The sequence below is a fragment of the Pipistrellus hanaki genome (genome assembly GCF_964339955.1).
Source record: "Pipistrellus hanaki genome assembly, chromosome: 3".
Classification (NCBI taxonomy): Eukaryota; Metazoa; Chordata; class Mammalia; order Chiroptera; family Vespertilionidae; genus Pipistrellus; species Pipistrellus hanaki.
In genome coordinates this window covers 157140617-157159561 of record NC_140505.1, presented here as the reverse complement: position 1 = coordinate 157159561, position 18945 = coordinate 157140617, and the positions used below count along the sequence as shown (strand labels likewise).

Below are 18945 nucleotides of genomic sequence, written 5' to 3'. Positions count from 1 at the left end.
ATGATCAAAGTATGACTTACCCTTGCCATATCCACCAAGAAGTTCTCAAATAATTTCCAAATGTGGTTACTTGTGTAAATCTCTTTCATTTCTACTTCAGTGTCAACGTAACAGTGATTAACGAAATTCACATATGCAATTTTAACCTGTGAAAGTTTCAAATACAAAAGGACATGAGTTTTCTTCATTGTTCCTTTTCAAATATCAATTATAAAAATTTAAATAAAATCTGAGTTAATTCCCATAATACCTTATGGCAAGTTTTGTGACTACCCAGAAAGCAATCCCATCTCCCTCCTTTTACTAAAAGACGCCATCCCCTGAGCCAGGGTAAACACGTGACCTTGTATTCCATTCTCCTGGGCCCAGAGGTCTTAAACCAAGTCTATCTATTTGAGACACTAGGAATCAAAACTGCTCCCTTTCCTTCTCCCCTCTTTTTCTCCTCCTCCCTCTCCTTTCCCCTCCCCTGCTTCTCTGACTCTGCCATATTCTTTCTCTCCCTCTCCCTCTCCCTGCCCCACCCCTGTACTTCATTGCTAAAGTAGGACAAGGTAAAACTGAACTCCAAGAAGCCATCTTCTCTAGGCATGTGGAGGAAAATTATGCTCAGAAGAGAATAAGGCAAAACCACAAAGAAAAAGGGAACAAGAGATGGAGAGAATGCTGACATTGTCCAAACCTCTTGATCCTTCTGAACAACTATCCTTCCAATTCCCAACTACAGATGTCAACAAAATCCCTGTATTTTTAAAAATTTAAACTATAGTTGAGGTTAGGTTTCTGTCACTTGCAACCAAGAGAGTTCTAGTAAAATGCTTAAATGTGTGGACTACATAATACTTTATCATCATTCAAAAATATTGAAATTACTATTTCTGAGAAGAAACAGGTTCACAGTTTACCAAAAAAAAAAAAAGTATTATTTTAAGATATAGTAAAATTCCTTTCCAGATTTAGCAAAATTCCTCATAAAGGAATAGGATGAGTCTCACCAACTTGTACCATTTTTTAAATGTGTAGGGCAGTAGTTTTTTTGTTTTCAATTTTCTTTTCTTTATTTTTATTGAAAATAGGAAGACTGTTACAAATATCCCCAGAAATGTGTATATGTGTGTGTATCATGTGTGTGTGTGTGTGTGTGTGTGTGTGTGTGTTATATTCATACACACAATCACAAATATATGAAATCATGTAAGCAATTTCAGGGGATTCCTGGAATTCAAGTTAGAACCATAAGTGATACAGGGTCAGCATTCATGTCCTCAGTGCTTATTCCTACTTGATCGAGGTCCAAGACACACTTTCAGTGACAGGGTTCCTGTGCAAGGTCTGACCACAGGGTAGGGTGACATCAGAGCCATTTGATATACAATATTATCATAATCACCTTGACAGCAGCTAAAATGTACCCATTGTTTGCTGCCTGTCCAACACCTTTAGCATTTTGTATATAATGTCTTACTTGATTCCATCCTCCAACAATCCTATCTGATCCATACTATAATTATGTCACTTTAAACTGTGGAAATCGGAGATTAGAAAGATTAATAACCTATTGGAGCCAGGCAAACTGCTGGTCCAGGATTCTGATTCATTCTTTATCTCATTCGTCCATTCATTCAAAACATATTTATTAAGTGTAGGTTTAGGCTCAGCCAATATAGTGGTAAATAGAAACAGACCTCAATGTTTCTAGACCTCAGTTGATTGTAGACCTAGACTTTATCAAGTTTATAACCTTAGGAGAGGGTATAAGGGCTACAGATATTAATAACTAATTAAATTCAAGTGTCAAATTTCAAATGATGGAACCTACTCCAGGAGGCCAGGGAAGTCTTCCTTGGAGAAGTCATGCTGGAATCAAGATGTGAAGGAGGGAGAATGAAGTGGCACAATGTGAGAGGTCAGGGTGTGTGGTCAGAGAGACCTGCGTGTGGGAAGGAGCCTGGGCAGGAGCAGGCCTCGGGGAAAGGCAGAATCCATGGAGTTACTCACTATACTAGGCTTCCTTTCTTTATTTCAAGCCAATCAGAGCATGAAGTACCTCTGGTTTGAGGTGCCAATAATCCCACAAAAATATACTTCAGGTCTATCATTACTACATAGGATGATTTGGAAGTAGGAAAGTTAACCTAACCTGATAGATTTGAAGTGACTGCTTTAAAATGTTTGGATTTATATCACATTCAGTGTAACACATTTATAAGCTTTGCAACAATACAGCACAGTAGTAATTGTTGCTAAAGAGAACATTACAATGTCCATTCCTGGAAACCTCATTAATCCTGTTGGCAGACAACCAGTTTCTAATGAGTTTTGTTCCTTAGTACCAGAACCAAGCTGGACAGAGGGTAAAAGATGATGTGTGAACAAAACAAATTTCCAAGAATGCATCTGTTCTATAAAGCAAGGTGACCCTACAGAGTCCAACAGATGAGCCTACAGCCTCATCCATGCCTCTCCTACCAATGGCTGTGAATTATTTATGAAGGGTCTTCTTCATTCTCAAGAATATACTAGAAGTTAGAAGTAAATCTCGCATTTTGCTCAAAGGGCCATATTTAGAATTCAGAGACTCCAACAAGTAGCTTCGAATGGCTATACTTTAATAAGGCTTATCACTTTTCGTAGCTTTTATAGAACGTAACAAGAGACCAGCTGGCATGGCTAAGTGGTTGAGCATCGACCTATGAACCAGGAGGTCACGGTTCGATTCTTGGTCAGAGCAGGTGGCCAGGTTGGGGGCTCAATCCCCAGTGTTCTCATTGTTGATGTTTCTATCTTTCTCTCACTCTCTCTTACTCTCTGAAATCAATAAAAATATATTTTTTAAAAAAGAACTAAGTAAGGAAACACATTAATGCTCTTTTAAATTTTCACAATCGTATAACTAAGCACAATCCCTTGACCAAATGTATTATCTCCTCATACGTAGTAGTAAGGGAACTTCTGGCACTTACTTTTAAATTAGTAGAATTCTATAGCTGCTAAACTTTTGCCAGGCTTACCTCAGGGATGCAGTCATCATGGGTCACCACCCGCACTATGTCGTCCAGGGGCAGAAGGGAATTGCATTTGATTTCTGTGTAGACGTTTTTCCCCTCTGTACAAGCTGCCAGCAACTCCACCAGGGTGATGTGGTAGGCCAAGGGGCCACTTTCATCCCCTCGGTCTCTCTCTGAACACATCATATGGAGAAGGATGGGAAATGATGCTCTATCATTGTAAAATATCAGCACATCTTCACCCCCATTTATCAACTGAAATGATAACAAGAGAGTCTACATAGCAGACCAAATACTCATCCTTGCAATCATTGCCAAAGGCCTGTTCTATCTGGAAACGTGTATCTCTTTGCAAAAACCGAGATAACATTGCAAAAGCAGAACTATACCAAGGCGGGATGGTGAAAGGATACTAGTCAGGTGCTCAGAGATTAGTCATGAACTCTACCAAAACCAGCAGGGGGGATATGGGACTGGTAGTTGGGGCAAGAATTTCCTTGATAATCATAATACAAAATCATATTAGTTCCCACACACTTCTAGGCAATGAAGTCAGTTAGGGGCAATCAGGCAGGCAGTTAGGAGCCAGGGGTCCCATAAATGTAAATGTAGATAAGAAAATGGTAAATATCGCAAGTTAAAATGTTCCTTAAAATGTTTAACAACAAAAATTTACATTAAAAATTCAAAGCCTTGCCCTGTGGCTCATGTGGTTGGACATTTGTAGCACACCCAAAGGTTGCCAGTTCAATTCCCATGCAGGGCACGTCTTACTGTTTCAATATAGAAATCACCCTCATTCCAAAAGTTAAGGTACATAGTTGTGCAAATCCCCCCAAACAATATAATCTACTATATCATTTTTTGGTACCCATGTGTTGAAAGATGTCTTCGTCCATACAGGCCTTTCAAAAGCCATTAGGTCACAGGGCAATGATTGACCCAAATGGGCTCAAAGAACTCTCAGTTCTCCACCAAGCCCCTTGGTTCTAGTGAGTCACTTACTCATTGCATAATTCTCACTCAATTTCAAACATCACAATGAAAACGGCCAAATAAATTCAGTACTTCATTCATTTGTTCTCCTTAAACATTTAACTTACTCTAAATAGCTACGTTTTCACTTGTGATAAACCACTGATAAAGAATTTCTATGAACTCAATTCCTTTCAAAACCCTCTGCAAATAGTAGTGGAGAACACCCATTTGAGATTTCAGGAAGTGTAATAAAGGCACTGGAAAAAGCAGAGTTTAATCCATTTTTATAATACACTGAAAACTTACAAATATAAAATGTTGTCACTTTCATTCTAAATAATATACATTTTGTAGGATTTCACCTTTATTTAAAATCCACAACTTCATTAAGAAAAAGAAAAGCTCTTAGAAAATTATAAAATCAACTTATGTTACTTCACTAGAGGTAAGCAACCATATATTTGTGCTTAAGTAGTCATGATTAAATTATTTTCCAAAGTCTTTTTTTTTTTTATCCCCCTCGCTCTAAATTAACAAAAAACACTTATTTGAGCATACCGTTTGTGTAAAGTGGGTAACGTGCAAACCGAGAACATACCTCTGTCATGACCATATCCTGGCATTTCTTCACATATTTACCATCTGCCTTTACAATCGTTTGCAAAAACCTCAGGTACTCCACGTGGCGGCCATGTGTCTCTATGCAGTGCACAAAATGCTGCACTGCTCTCTCGCTGATTTCATTGCACAGATGGTAATTGTTCATGAAGATGTGCCGCATGGTCTCTGCTTCAAGGAGCTAAAGAGAGAGGACCGTGCCCTTGTGATTCTGACATGATCAACTTTGTATTCCTTCTACAGTACTTAGATGAATGGCCCTGCCTGTGATCAGTTTTATATTTTATGCAAAACCACAGTGAGTTTTCTGTGCAAGTCTTTGACTAAATGCAGTGAGATCGTTCACCATGAAAAGAAATCTGAGCTCACAAACAAATTTAGTTGGAAAAATGAGCTGATTATCATCCAAGTTAACATGTGGGCAACAGTATTCTTGAGAATAATTTAATGATCGGGTTATTCAAAGTCAGCTCTTCCATAGTATCAGCTGATCCACATTCTACAGGGCAGTAAAGTCTACCTTTGAGTTGTTTGTATGTATTTTACTCATGGCATTATAGTTAGTTCTTTCTTTTTCCTAAAATTAAACTATCTATACTAATAAAAGGGTAATATGCGAATTAGACCAGATTGACCAGACATCTTTTAGATGTCTGACTTTCTCTTCCAGACAAAGCCACTGTGGTGGGGGCCAAAGCAGAGGCAGTTAGGGGCAATCAGGCCGGCAGGGGAGCAAGCAGTTAGGGGGTGATCATGCTGGAGGGGAGGACAGTTGGGGCAATCAGGCTGGCAGGGGAGGGCAGTTGGGAGCATCAGGCCTGCAGGAAGAGTCAGTTAGGGGCAATCAGGCAGGCAGTTAGGAGCCAGGGGTCCCATATTGTGAGGGGGATGTCCCAGATTGGAAAGGGTGCAGGCCAGGCTGAGGAACACCCCCTCCCCCCATGCAGGAATTTTATGCACCGGACCTCTAGTATACATATAAATAAAATCTTCAACTGCAGGTAAAATTTGTATAGTTTTTCAAGTTTAACTGTTTCCTTAATGGAAATAAAATATCTCCACATTTAGGGCAAGAACCCCTTCCCTAATAGGGGAAAAAATGAGGTGATGAATAAAATTCTATTCATCAACGCTGCTAAAATAAATTTGATGGACACTTTACTATAAATATTAGAAGTCACTAAAATACTTACACCAGGTGTTAGGAACAAATTCAGATGTTTATGAAGAAGAACTTGATTCTGTGGATTTCCCCGACAGAAATTCTGCAGGAATGTATGGGCTAGGTTCATTATTTCGTTCATCTTTTCATCACTCTGTAAGGTAAAGATTGGCCCATGAAACAGAAAAACAAACAGATCAGAACAAAAATACTCTCAAAAACTATGTTCTTTCACACATGCACTTATTTTCTCTCTGCCGCTGTTTCATGCTCCAATTTCTCTGTGCCTCTTTTGTTTCTACACCTTTCCTGGTTATCTATCTCCACAGAACACCTCCCCCCATTTTCTAGATGTTTCTCGCTTCTTTATTCACCCTCCTATTATCAGTTGTCCTTCTCTCTTTCAACCCCCTCTTTGTTTCACAGTCTACCTCCCTTTCTCCCCAACCTGCCACTGTGCTTTCCCATCAGAGCCGCCTCTTTCTCCTGTCTCTGACTTACATCTCTGCTCCCTACCTCTCTCTCTGGGTTCCACGTTCTCTCTGGTCCCCCCTTCTCTGCTGCACCCTCCAATTCCTCGCATTGCTCCCCTTTCTTGGATTTCTCCTCTTTCCCAGTATTTCTATGTATTCAGATCTTCCTGGGGGGGTTATTTTTTTCCTCCTCTTTCCCCACCTTCTATATCCCCTTTTCTCAACCTTCTCCCTTCCCACTGCTTGTCCCACACTTCTTCCTCCTACTCCTGCCTCTTCTACTCCTCTGCTCCTGTTCCCTTATCTTCCTGCCTTACCCCAGCCTGTTTATCCTCCCTACTTACTTTTCTCTATTTCCCCACCTCTAAATTCCTCTCTCTATGTATTTTTGTCCTTATCTTAATTCTCTCCTCTTCCCTCTCTCTGTCTCTCTTCTTGCTATTCACTTTGTCTCTTATTTCCACCTCTTCCTTTTTCTCTTTGCTTTCTCCCCTACTTTTCCCCACTCTCTCATTCCTGAGTTGAAGCAAGAAGAATGCAAAGTGAACCTGGAACATTTTAATGTGCAGAATAGCAAAGTATGATGGGACATATGAGAGGACAGAGACACTGGCTTAACAGGGCTCACTTCCTTGGTTAACTCTGGAACAATCTGAGAATCTAAATAAATAATACTAGAAAACTAGGATAACCTATTGAGAAAAACAAGCATCTACAAGTCCATAGTGGTAGAAATAAATGAATAAATTGAAAGTGTGATTTAGAATGGAAATTTAGCCCAGCCGGTGTGGCTCAGTGGTAGAGTGTCCATCTATGAACCAGGAGGTCATGATTTAATTACAAGTAAGGACACATGCCTGGATTGCAGGCTCGATCCCCAGTGTGGGGTGTGCAGCAGCAGTCAATCAGTGATTTTCTCTCATCACTGATGCTTTTCCCTCTCACTCCCTCTCCCTTCCTCTCTGAAATCAGTGATAAAAAATTTTTAAAGGGGGGGAATATTTACATAATTTCAAAGAAACTCTCCACAAAATACTTATTATCAATAAAGGAAAAATGAGTACTTCACAGCGGAGAATCCTGGCATACACCTTCATTAAGTAAATGTCATCCACAAGGGACAAATCATAATTCTGTGCAGCCTAGCAGGAAGTGGTGAGAAGAACTTTGCCTCACTTCTGTTAAGATCCTGACAAAGATGCACAACTGAATCTAATCAGGAGGAAACATCAGATGATTCAAAAGAAGGGACAGTCTTCCCAATAGTTGGTCTGCCTTCAAAAGTGTCAATGTTGTGGTAGTTCCAGCATCAGGAGATTTAAATAGATGTGACAACCCAACAGCACCTGTTTTGCAAGTGGATCTTCCTATCAAGGGGCCATGCTTAGGATGATGGGAGTAATGTGAATGGCTTGTGAGGATTGAGTGGCAATTCAGTGTCATAGTCTTCCTTGATTTGGAAGGCAGTCATGTGATTACGTAGAAGAGTGTCCTTGTTTGTAGAAAGTGCACACTAAACGGCTTGAGGATGATGGGGAATCAGATGGGAGTCATACTTTCAAATAGCTCAAGGAAAAGAAATGTTCATTGTAACCTTGCTATACATTTAAAAATATTCACCAAAATAAAAAATTAAGGAAAACAAGTAGCTAAGAACTAACCTTTTCATAGGGTATCTGCAGAAGGTCCAGCACCACCGAATGAGCTCCCATGTTTTTCAGTAGCCGCTGATGCTGATTCCGACACTTTTTATTCTGTATGCAGAGTTTACTTAGCCTAATCAAAATCTTTCAAAAGAAGAGCAGTAATTATAACAAACCTAATATTTAATATAAAAGCTGCACAAAAATTCTTTACCATGCAAGCATTAACCCACAGAAAAAGAGTTTACTTCTAACCTCTTTCACAATCCGGTAGTTATTGCTCTTATTGCTGTCAATCTGAGGTGTCCTTGTTCCGTCCTGAACTGGACTTAAAATATTTGATTCCTAAGATAAACACAAATATATATGTTTATGCCATATGTAGCATAGTGATAAATTTACTTATTTTGTAAAAAATTAATAAATACATTTTGTAATGAATTATTCAACTTAGACATTTTTTTTTCCAATGCAAAGTTCCTTGGCTTGCATGAGTCATGCAAATTACCATTTCCCAATAACAACCAAATTATAAGAAAAGTAAACAAAAAGTTACTACATACAACATTATCAGAGTATTTCCTTATTCTAAATTTATCAGACAAATCATGACTTTATATTGCCTATAAGAGAAGGTATAGTAAAAATTCAGGGCATGAAAGTATAATTATGTCATCAGGGATGAACTTCAGGGGGGGAAAAAAAGAGTAAAGAAGAATGTAATAATAGCTGAAAAACATTTCAGGAATGGGAAGAAAGAACACCTTAACCCAAAAATTCCTTGGCAGGTTACCATGACATCCTTAAAGGCCAAACAAGCAAGTACAAAACCATGAAAATGAAGAAAGTAAAATAACATTTATATTAAAAATAACCCATTTAAAATCAATAAGTTAATAAAGTTTATTAAACGGACCTGAAACAGAAAAAAAAAGTATTTCATTATAGCAACCATTATCTTTGGCATATAATAAAAAACAAATATATAGTGCACAGATTTTAAGTATCAAGTATTGGAGTCACCATATGAAAATAAAACATCAGTTACAAACAACTTAATACATGAACACTTATTACTACCCAATTCCTGCCTGGTATTAGGTAAGATGAATGGGTCTAAAAGAAATATAAGATAAGGTTCTTCCCACAAGAAAATCAGAGTCTACCTAAGAAAACAGAGAAATATAAAAATAAGGATTTGAACTGAGCAGAATTCACTACTCAGAGAGAGAGGGGAAATAGCTCTTGCATTAGACAGCTTTATGAAGAAGGTCAAGTTGAAGCCAAGGTCTTGAAAGATGAAAACCAGTTAAGTATGCAAGATTTGTGGGAGACTGGGAGATACTTGTCAGGTGAAGAAGTCTCCTTAGCCAAAGGCATTGTGGAAAAACAGACATCACAGTGTGCAGAAAGTGGCAAGAACTGACCGTGTATATTGCAAGAACGTGTGTAATTAGGTAACATAGAACATGATTACCTCCCTGATTTACAATATGTACAAAATTGCACGTGGAAAAAATGTCTAGTTCAACTTAGGCTAAAATAAAATAAAATAAAATAATTAAAAAACACCTATATTGGTGTTGAACTCTTTCAATTAAAGATGGCCCTAATCTAAACTCAGGAAAAAGTAACAAAAATATATAAAGCCAATAGATATTATTATTTCATTTGTACCAAGCTGTTGTTCCTAATCTGTTCCATAACAAATCACAAAGTTAATGCAAACCAAGAAAGACAGAAAAAAACTTTCCTTGAAAGTCAAAGAATGTCAATGAAATATTGCAAGCAGATTACCTTGGTCAGTATTGAGCCTTTGCCACATCTCGGTAAGTTTTATATTCCTTTTTTGTTTCTCTCTAGTCAACTATTGTCAAAGATGGAGGTTCCCAACCTGAACTCTACCTTAGCAAGTAACCTCTTAGGCCAGTTTTACCAAGCCTATAGAAATGCCCTACATCCATTTCCCTTTTCCATCTGGATACTTCCAGCATCACCCACAAGCCGCTCTACCTTCCTTGCTGTACCTCAGAGAGAAAAAACTCTTGATGCACGGGTTTTTAAAATGCCATCTTCCCTGCCTCTTCTCCCAGCTTCCTTCCTTCTCTTGTACACAAGCAGTTTTTACCCTCTACTGATTCTTTTTCGTCTCTTAAAAAAAACATGGTCAGGTTGAGGCTAACCAAGCACTTGCAGTGATCCTGCCCATTCCGGGAAGTAGTCTTGCATCTACAATTACTGTTCCCACTAAATCTCTTGAAAAAATAATCTATAACAAATTGTACTAACAGTGTTGTATGTGCCAATGACTTTCATTATCAACTTTCTTTTAGCACTTGATTTGGTGGTTCACTACCATTTTCTTTAAACCCCGCTCTTTTTGTTTTATTGTGACACTAGAGGCCTGGTGCACAGATTCATGCACTGGTTGGGAGGGGCATGGCCTGCAGGGATCAGCCCACTGTGAGAGCACAGCTCATCCCAGTCAGCCAAGTGGCGCTCCCACTGTGGGAGTGCATTGACCACCAGATGGCAGCTCCTGTGTTGAGCGTCTGCCCCCTGGTGGTCCAGTTGTTCTGGTGGTTCTGCCATTCAGTCACTGGGCTTTTATGATGAATAATTCATCTTCCAGATTACCTGCTACCTTTCTGACTACCTTGTCTCTTTCATTCAATAGAATTAGTACAGTAAAAAGTAAAAAACATGAACACTGAAAGCCTTCGAAACATTACTAAAGAATTCCAGAGCTGTGTCATTTATCTATACAAATAAATTCTAAGAGGAAAATAAAAGCAGTTCAACTCCACTCCAGGTAAATAAGAAAGAAAAACAAGCAAGATATTGTCTGCAAGACAATAAACACTCAGTGAATCCTAAAACATTATAGAAAAAGATGAAAAACCATATATGTAAGTGAAGCCAGTACAGAGGAGGGAAGGAGCCCAAGTGCTTATGCAAATGGGAAATATTTAGATAGAAAGAGACTGGAGATAAGAGAATGAGGAAAATGGGGTTTCTATTTGATAGCAACAATATCTTACAGTGAGAAGTGGAAATTGCAAAATCTAAAAATGTAATTAAATTTCCCTTTCTGATCATAAACGTGAAAGCTGGATTTTATTTTTAAAATATGCTTTTATTGACTTCAGAGAAAGAAGGGGAGAGAAAGGGCTAGAAACATCAATGAAGAGAGAGAATCATTGATCGGCTGTCTCCTGCATGCCTCCTACTGGGGATCAAGCCCGAAAACTGGGCTTGTGCTTTAATTGTGAATCTAACCAAACTGTAAACTCCCTGGTTCATGAGTCATTGCTCAACCATTGAGATACACTGGCTAGATGTAAGCTGAATTTTTAAAAGACCTTATTGCCCTGCTCAGGTGGCTTGGTTGATTAGAGCATAGTCCTGTACACCAAGAGGTTGTGGGTTCAATTCTTGGTCAGGACACATATCTAGGTTACTGGTTCAATCCCCAGGCAGGGTGTGTACAGGAGGCAACTAATAGATGTTTCTCTCTCACATTAATATATATATATATATATATATATATATATATATATATATATATATATATATATATAAAATCTTTTTCTCTCTCTCTTGCTCTCTCTATCTCTCTCCCTCTCTCTCTCTTTTCCTTTCTAAAGGCAATTTTTTAAAACCATATTCATTTTTTTCTAGAAGAGAAGAAATATTAAAGAAAACCAAGTTTGTGCCACAAAGCAGGATTAAGGTATTACCAAGTCTAAGGACTACCAAAGCTCCTAGGGTAGAAAATAGAGCTTTTGGATCTATATCAACTTAAAAAAAATAGTTAAAATAAAGGCAAACCTTTGGCAGATATATTCAAGTCTATTTTTTAAACAATGACCTGAATAAAAAGCAACTGTCTTATTTTAAGAAAAGTAATCTCACACAAGGCATACTACATTACTAAAAGCTCTTTAGTTCAGCCTAGGGGAGGATATAGACAATGCTAACCTCTGTTAAGTATAAGAATTATGAAGAAAAACTATTTTGATTAAAAATTGCCAGCAGTCTACAAAAGGAGTCAACACTGAAGAATTCAATAAACAGCCCATTTTCATTTAAGAAAATAATTTAATATAATTAAACTGAACACAAATATGGACCCATAGAACATCTGGATGATTCCAAGGCAGTGATTAGGGAAATTTAAGAATTATGTAAATTACATAAGCATGGGTTTGTTTTGTTTTCTTATTTTGATGCCCAAATGCTCTAAGTTGAAGGTGTTCCAAAAGTTTTCCTCCAGCAAAGAGGAGAAATTGGTTGTATTTTTATATCTTATACAACTTTCATCCTAGGTCAGTGGCCAAATCTACAAAGTCCTGGCTTTATTCTAATGACAAAATACTAGTAAGGTGGAAAATGTAGAGGTGTAATTTGATTCAACGTCCTGAAGCTGAGTAGGCTCCAAAAAAATGTGCAATACTAAGAACAGTGGATGCTTATAGATATCCAAATTTTCATTTTGACAACAGTGATGAAGAAAAATGACTGAACTCCAAAAGTCCATGTACTTTATTCTAATTGCCTTCTATTATCTGGAAGAATTTAACATTATTCCCTGTAATGCAATGTGGAAAACTACTTAGTTAAGTGATTTTAGAGAGGCAGTTAGATTTTTAACTGCATTACATATACTGTAACATAAAGCAGTAGATTCATAAACAATACATCAACAATACTCTAGAAGAATCTAGAATTTTCTAGAAGAGTCTGCAAACTGGAAAGGCAGCAAGATTCTAGGTAAAGACTCAAAGAGTGAATATCTAATCAAATATTGAATCTTATGGCCTCCATTCACAATTTATTTTGCATCAGACTAGGACACTCATATATCAAGAGTAAAATGATACAGGAAAATAATACTATATGAACTATAGAGTGAACTAAACATTGGCACCAATAATGGAGATCTATCTCCCTCATTTAAACAAAGGAAATCATGCTTTTAAGAAATAACTTTCCAAATCCAACAATGTAGGACTGCCTGCACCTGCAACTGGATGATTAAAATAACTTAGTGCAGCCAGGACCGGTTTGGCTCAGTGGATAGAGCGTTGGCCTGCGGACTGAAGGGTCCCGGGTTCGATTCCGGTCAAGGGCATGTACCTTGGTTGCAGGCACATCCCCAGTGGGGGGTGTGCAGGAGGCAGCTGATCGATGACTCTCTCTCATTGACGTTTCTAACTCTCTGTCCCTCTCAATTCCTCTCTGTGTAAAATCAATAAAATATATTTTTTTAAAATAACTTAGTGCATGTCTTCTCCTTGTCCCCACCCCCACTGAAGTTAAGGGATGTCCCTCCTTGGCAGGGCTGCAAAGCATTTTGCTCACCATCTGAATCCTTAGCCTTCTCTTTCTGTAACCTCTATTCAACCCAACTCAGAGGCGTCATTTACCAATCACTCTCCTCCCAACTTCAGATGTCAAATAGCTTCCCTTTCCCTTCCCACCTCCCTCCAAAACATTTTTAAAAATCTAATAATCAGTCTTTTATAGGTAATTGACCAATCAGATTGTGATTTAATTGAAGCTCTTATAATAAATGTCACCTCCTTCAGATAACCTCATTGTGGGAAGATTGGGTAATTTTTCTCCTGCCACCTAAAAGTAACATCGTATAATAGATATTTAGGGGAGATATCAAGAGTGTTGAAGAATCCCCAAAATTATCCTTAATCTACTTATCTGACCTTGCATGTGAAACTAATATGGATCATCCTGGGTCATGGGTGACAGTTCCTGCTTCCCTGGCTGGAGCCTCAGGCAGCTTGAAGACTTGGCCTGAGATCCACAGTGCACAGAAGAGGCCGTGTCCACCATTCCTAGTAGATAATTTCCCTCCAGACATCGCTCAACTCAGGCCCTTCTCTTCCAGAGGGTAAATACATGTTCCTAACCTTATCCCAAACCTGTCTTCCCTTCCCAACACAAATACAATATTAGTATTTTTTTTTTTACTCATTTGATGTCATGTGGATGAGTATTTAATAATGGTTAATCAGAGGTCCTAGAAAACACCCCTTTATCCTTGACTATCTGTATCTCTGATATGGTAACAAGAAAGAATGTGCTAATGGCATGTATTATTTGCTTAGAGAGATATTGGGAAAATATTAGACTAGTGATAAGTATGTTCGATGTACATGAACAGTTGTTTTCATAAGAATGCAATTATAACACATTCATTATAATGCAGAAATGTACAATACTTTTTACATGATACCTTTTACAATATTTGTATATTATAATATATAATACTGTTGCCTGTAGAAAGGACAGGCAACCCTTCAGTCCGCAGGGTGACTTAGAAGCACTATCCAGGAAATGAAAGCAGTGATACAATAGAGCCCATAGAGACTAAGTCTGGAACCTGATATGTTAGTGGGGAAAACTTCACTGGTCACATTCATATTATAACCCACACAAACGTAGCTGTAGGAGGGGGTTAGATGTGGGAGGAAGGAATCAGCACCGTCAGTTAGTCTCACTCTTCAGCAAGAAAACATTGCAGAAATGTTTATGCTTGGCCTAATGATATGTGTTCTGATCTGAATGAATCAACTTTCATAGTTTCCTTATAAGCCATTTTCTGAGGAAAAGAAACCATATAGAAACTTTAATCCTCACTAACAACTTATCATAAATTGAGAACAAATAGCAAAGTGGGGGGGGGGGGGATAAAATACAAGTCAGATAGTTTATGCTAAAACAGCATTAATTTAATGTAAGCCAGAAGACAAGCAGGGAACGATTCTTATAGTGAAAGTAATTCAAAGAACCAATTTACATAAGAATTCACATTATAACCAAAGAGAATGAAGATGTATAAAGTAACATTTGGCTGAAAATCAAAAATTAGTTTTCAAACCCATGTCTTGTTAAAGGCCTTATTAAGTGATACTCATCATTAACAATTATCTTCGGTAGCCTTATCTGAGACATAAAGGACAGGAGTACATAATGTCATATAAACAAGTAAAATATATGATGAGGTCTGAGGCAAAACAAACAAACAAACAACAACAAAAAAACAGAGACAAGAAAATAAATCCCATGAAAGGAAATTTCAGAAAATCACTCTCCAAAAGTAATGGATAAAAGTTCTTTGTGCAATTCCAATAGCATCCCTCAACCAGGTAGTATAGGAAGAGCTGTCTAAAACTCATGGACGTTTCTGGACTAAGTCATGAAGGTTAGACATACTACCAGTTACTTTCATCATGAGCCTGTCAATCACAAGTTTTGCCAAAGAAACAAAGTTCATACAGAACTACGGTATTTCCTGCTCTGCAGAACCAAAGTACTAACAATTGGGAAAGCACAATTTTCTTTCGAGATATCCTTCTAGAATCTAGAGGGACCTGCCTCCTTGCCTGTTTGCTTCATCAAAGAAAAAGGATCAGATGTAGTAGCCAAGGAATGGAAACCAGTCTTTGCTTTTAAAGAGTAATGGGATGTGGACCATCAGTCAAAGAAGGTGTGCCTAGGGATAAATAGAAAAAAAGAAAAAAAAAAAGAAACAATGAAGAGAAGGGAAGAAAGGGAGGGAAAGAAGGAAAGGAATTAAATTCATTCTCTCACTAAGATAAATCTGCAAACTAAAATTCGAGTGCCTCTGAGGAAAGTTGGTGTTCAGAAGAACACAAAACAGTCAGCAATGAGACTGTATCATTAAATGCAAACATTCAGGAACTCTTCTGAAAGGACTTGTACATACAAGGCTGTTTACAAACATCATAAAGTGAGAAACACTACTTCTTGCCCCAGGTGGGTCCCTCTGGTTGCCACATGCCCAGGATACTCCACAGCATCACCCAGCATAGATAAAGAATAGCCTTATTGGGAAAGGGGAAACTACAAGCTGAGTGTCAACAAGAGAAGAGACGACATGTATCCCCCTTCTTTCCATCATCCCCCCAAAAAGGTGCTGAGCTCTCTGCTCAACAAGAGTATGGGTCTACATTTCTGAGTAACCTCGCCTAAGCCCCACCTCCTTGAAATTTCTTACAGGGCAAGTCTGAGAGTAACCTATCCATCAAGATGGGTTATCAGGCTTGGCACCAGGCTCTCTGGAATTGATCTGGGACTCCAGCTATGGGACCCACAGGAATTGGACTGCTCCTCCTGAAGGGCAGAAGCCATAGGTCCCATCAGAAGCCAAATTAGGGTACAGCCTCTTGGAAGAGAAGATAGCCGCCCCATCTCCACCCCACCCTCACTCACAAAACCAGTCTGGCCAGCTTGTTGTCCAGACAACCCAGAGTGAGCCCCTGGGGACATTTTTCCAGCTCATTTTATTCCTTACATCACACATCCATTAAAAGAGCAATAAGTTGTGAAGCAAAACCCAGCAGATATAAATCTAGAATTGCATGAATATGATGAAGATTCTATTGGAAACCCTGAAAACGAAAAAACTAGGTAGATGGTTAAAACATCAGACTTGGATCAGTGAGAGAGTGTTTTTTGTTTTTTTTTTTATTTTAAAGAAGCAGGAACCACAGATAGGGATTACAGATGAGAGATAAATATAGATATAGCCATATAGGTACAATCATTGTGAAGAAAAATTAATAGCCAAAATAGATAACCTGAGTGGGCACTTCTTTTAGCAGCACTGTGATACCCAAGTGGCCTGCTTCTCAACCCTGAATTAAAAGGTGGATGAACATAAAGGGCAATCCTGACTTAACCCACACGGATACAGTTTCCTAAGTTAATCCCTCCTTCCTATATTTAGAAGTCAACATGTATTTGAATGTGATGAATTAGTAATGCTACTCATACTGCCAACTTGCTATACTCAAGCTTTTAAGCTTTCAGCAACGATGCTATAGTCTTTAGTGCCCTGGAAGATATGTTTAATAAAAGGAAACACTATAATACACAATAACACAATGGATTTATTAGGTGACCAAATTCATCCTATATTCTTATTTATAAGAGATTCAAGTACAGTAATGGGATCATTTTGGACCATATATGAGATTTGTTTGTTGATGGATCGTAAATTCACATTTATTGCCCAGAGTAAACCAAACTTATCGCTGAGGGGGAAAAAAACAAAAAAACACTTTTATGTTATTAGAAACATTTTTTATGATTGAAATGAAGAACCAAATTAATGTTATCTGGTCTTCTGATATCTAAGCAGACACGTCGTTATATCATTATGAGCTGTTTGGAAACAATACCAATCATCCTGTGTTTAGAGCCTTTGTAAGGGTTTACAAGGGTTTACAACAAAGGATAATTATCTGTATTGACCAGCTAGAGTGCTGCCTGTGATTGGTTGTTTCCATTTGGATTGTGACATATTTTATCCTGTTGACAATAAATTGTCACTGTCTTTGGCAGTTTGTTCATTGCATAACACGGATTGTTTGGCTGTGTACAAGTTAGTAACTTTTTTTTTCACCTTATATTCATCAATTATTATGTTCTATTCTCCTGGCTTCTCAATCCACCTATTATACTTGTATACAGCCATTTCCCTGGTTCATGCTTACATAACCTCACCCCTGAAAGTGGACAACAGACTCCTAATTGGTCCCCATCTCTCAGTCTCCTGTTCTGCTGAACCACCCTGGGTTCTGCCAGACCATTCCCTAGACAGTATACACCCCTCCCGACCCAAGAACCTTCAAAGGTTCCCAAATTCCAGTCACTTCAAATACAAATCACTTATTCTTGCTGCACTCCGCTTCTCTTGTTACTATTCGTGAATCCATTAGCTCAGTAAATCCTCCCAATCCTTCCAAGTAGGGAAACCTTTTGCAACAGCCAGGCCCACAATGGCCTCTCCCTTTCCTGTACTCCACAGTTCAGTCCTGAATCAAATGTCATGTCATACTGTTTTAAGGATGTCCATTCTGGGTGCTCATTCTCAATCACCAAGTATCAAATCTCGAATATTAGACTTGATTCCAGGTATTAAACTCAAAGAAGGGAAATGAGAAATTCAGGTGTGTATGGGAACGAGGCATGATGGTGAGCAGACTGAAATAGCACTTTAAGCAGAATGTTCAAAACAAAGATTTTTGCTCTGGGGAAACTTGACAGCAATCAAGTAGAGGAAGTTCAGACAGGGCTGACATTGCCTCAAACCTGGCATCTGAGTACAGACATTTCAAGGATAAATACAGGGGCTGGAAATAAAGAAGAGTTTCCCACTGTTGAGAACTGTCGAATATAGAATATGACAAAGTAGGAGCGCACAACACTTCTGAGTGATGGGTGAAATATTTAAAATATCTTTAAAGTTAAGAGAAGGAAGCAAATGCAGGCCAGAAAGACATCAAATTTTCAAAGGGGTTATCAAATACTGGATTTATTGTTGGCCTTGATGGCATCAGTCTGTACATGATAAGCTGGACACTGAGGTTTTTGTTGTTGTTTAAAGATTGTTAAATGATTTTTTATAGAGAGAGGAAGAGAGAGGAAGAGAGAGAAACATTGATATGAGAGCAAGCATTGATCGGCTGCTTCCTGCACTCTCCCTACCAGGGATCAAGCCTGCAACTGGGCATATGCGTTGACTGGGAATCAAACAGGCAATGTTTCAGTGCATGGAACGATGAGCCACACCACCCAGGGCTGGACACTGAGTTTTAACATGGCTCATACACACACTCAAGGAAAGGAAGCAAAGCCTGGTTCCCAGGCAAGAAGGAAGGTCTGATCAGAGAGCCTGCCTTAGAACGAGGTATACCTAAAGGAGATACCCACAGAGATAAAGGAGGGAAAGATTCGGCCCACAGAAGAGCAAAGGAGTACCTGTCTTGCATTTGGCTTGGCAGAAGCCATAAAAATAGGGGCGGGGGAGAATAAGTCTCCTGAGCTCCTACATACGAAGATAAGCCCGCTTATCTCAAGATTAGGCATAGCATTCCCCCTAATTAAGGAGTCCTGAAATTCCCAAGCCAAAACCTTTGTTTCCTATGGTTACAAAACGTATTTTAAAGGTGCTCACAGAGGCAAAGGAAATCTTCTTTGGATTAAGCATAAGCCTCAGAAGCATTCCATATACG

The 18945-nt window shown here is 38.5% G+C and overlaps 1 protein-coding gene across 1 annotated transcript in view; it reads right to left on the bottom strand.

Moving 5' to 3' along the window:
* Positions 1 to 18945, bottom strand: part of ITPR2 (inositol 1,4,5-trisphosphate receptor type 2) — a 416442-nt gene that overhangs the window by 220620 nt on the left and 176877 nt on the right. The window contains exons 27-32 of the mRNA XM_084877146.1: positions 8138 to 8227; positions 7901 to 8026; positions 5798 to 5920; positions 4585 to 4785; positions 3012 to 3263; positions 21 to 146 (exon numbers count right to left, since the gene is read on the bottom strand). Coding sequence (XP_084733272.1) covers positions 21 to 146; positions 3012 to 3263; positions 4585 to 4785; positions 5798 to 5920; positions 7901 to 8026; positions 8138 to 8227 — 918 coding nt within the window. The remainder of the gene's footprint in view (positions 1 to 20; positions 147 to 3011; positions 3264 to 4584; positions 4786 to 5797; positions 5921 to 7900; positions 8027 to 8137; positions 8228 to 18945) is intronic.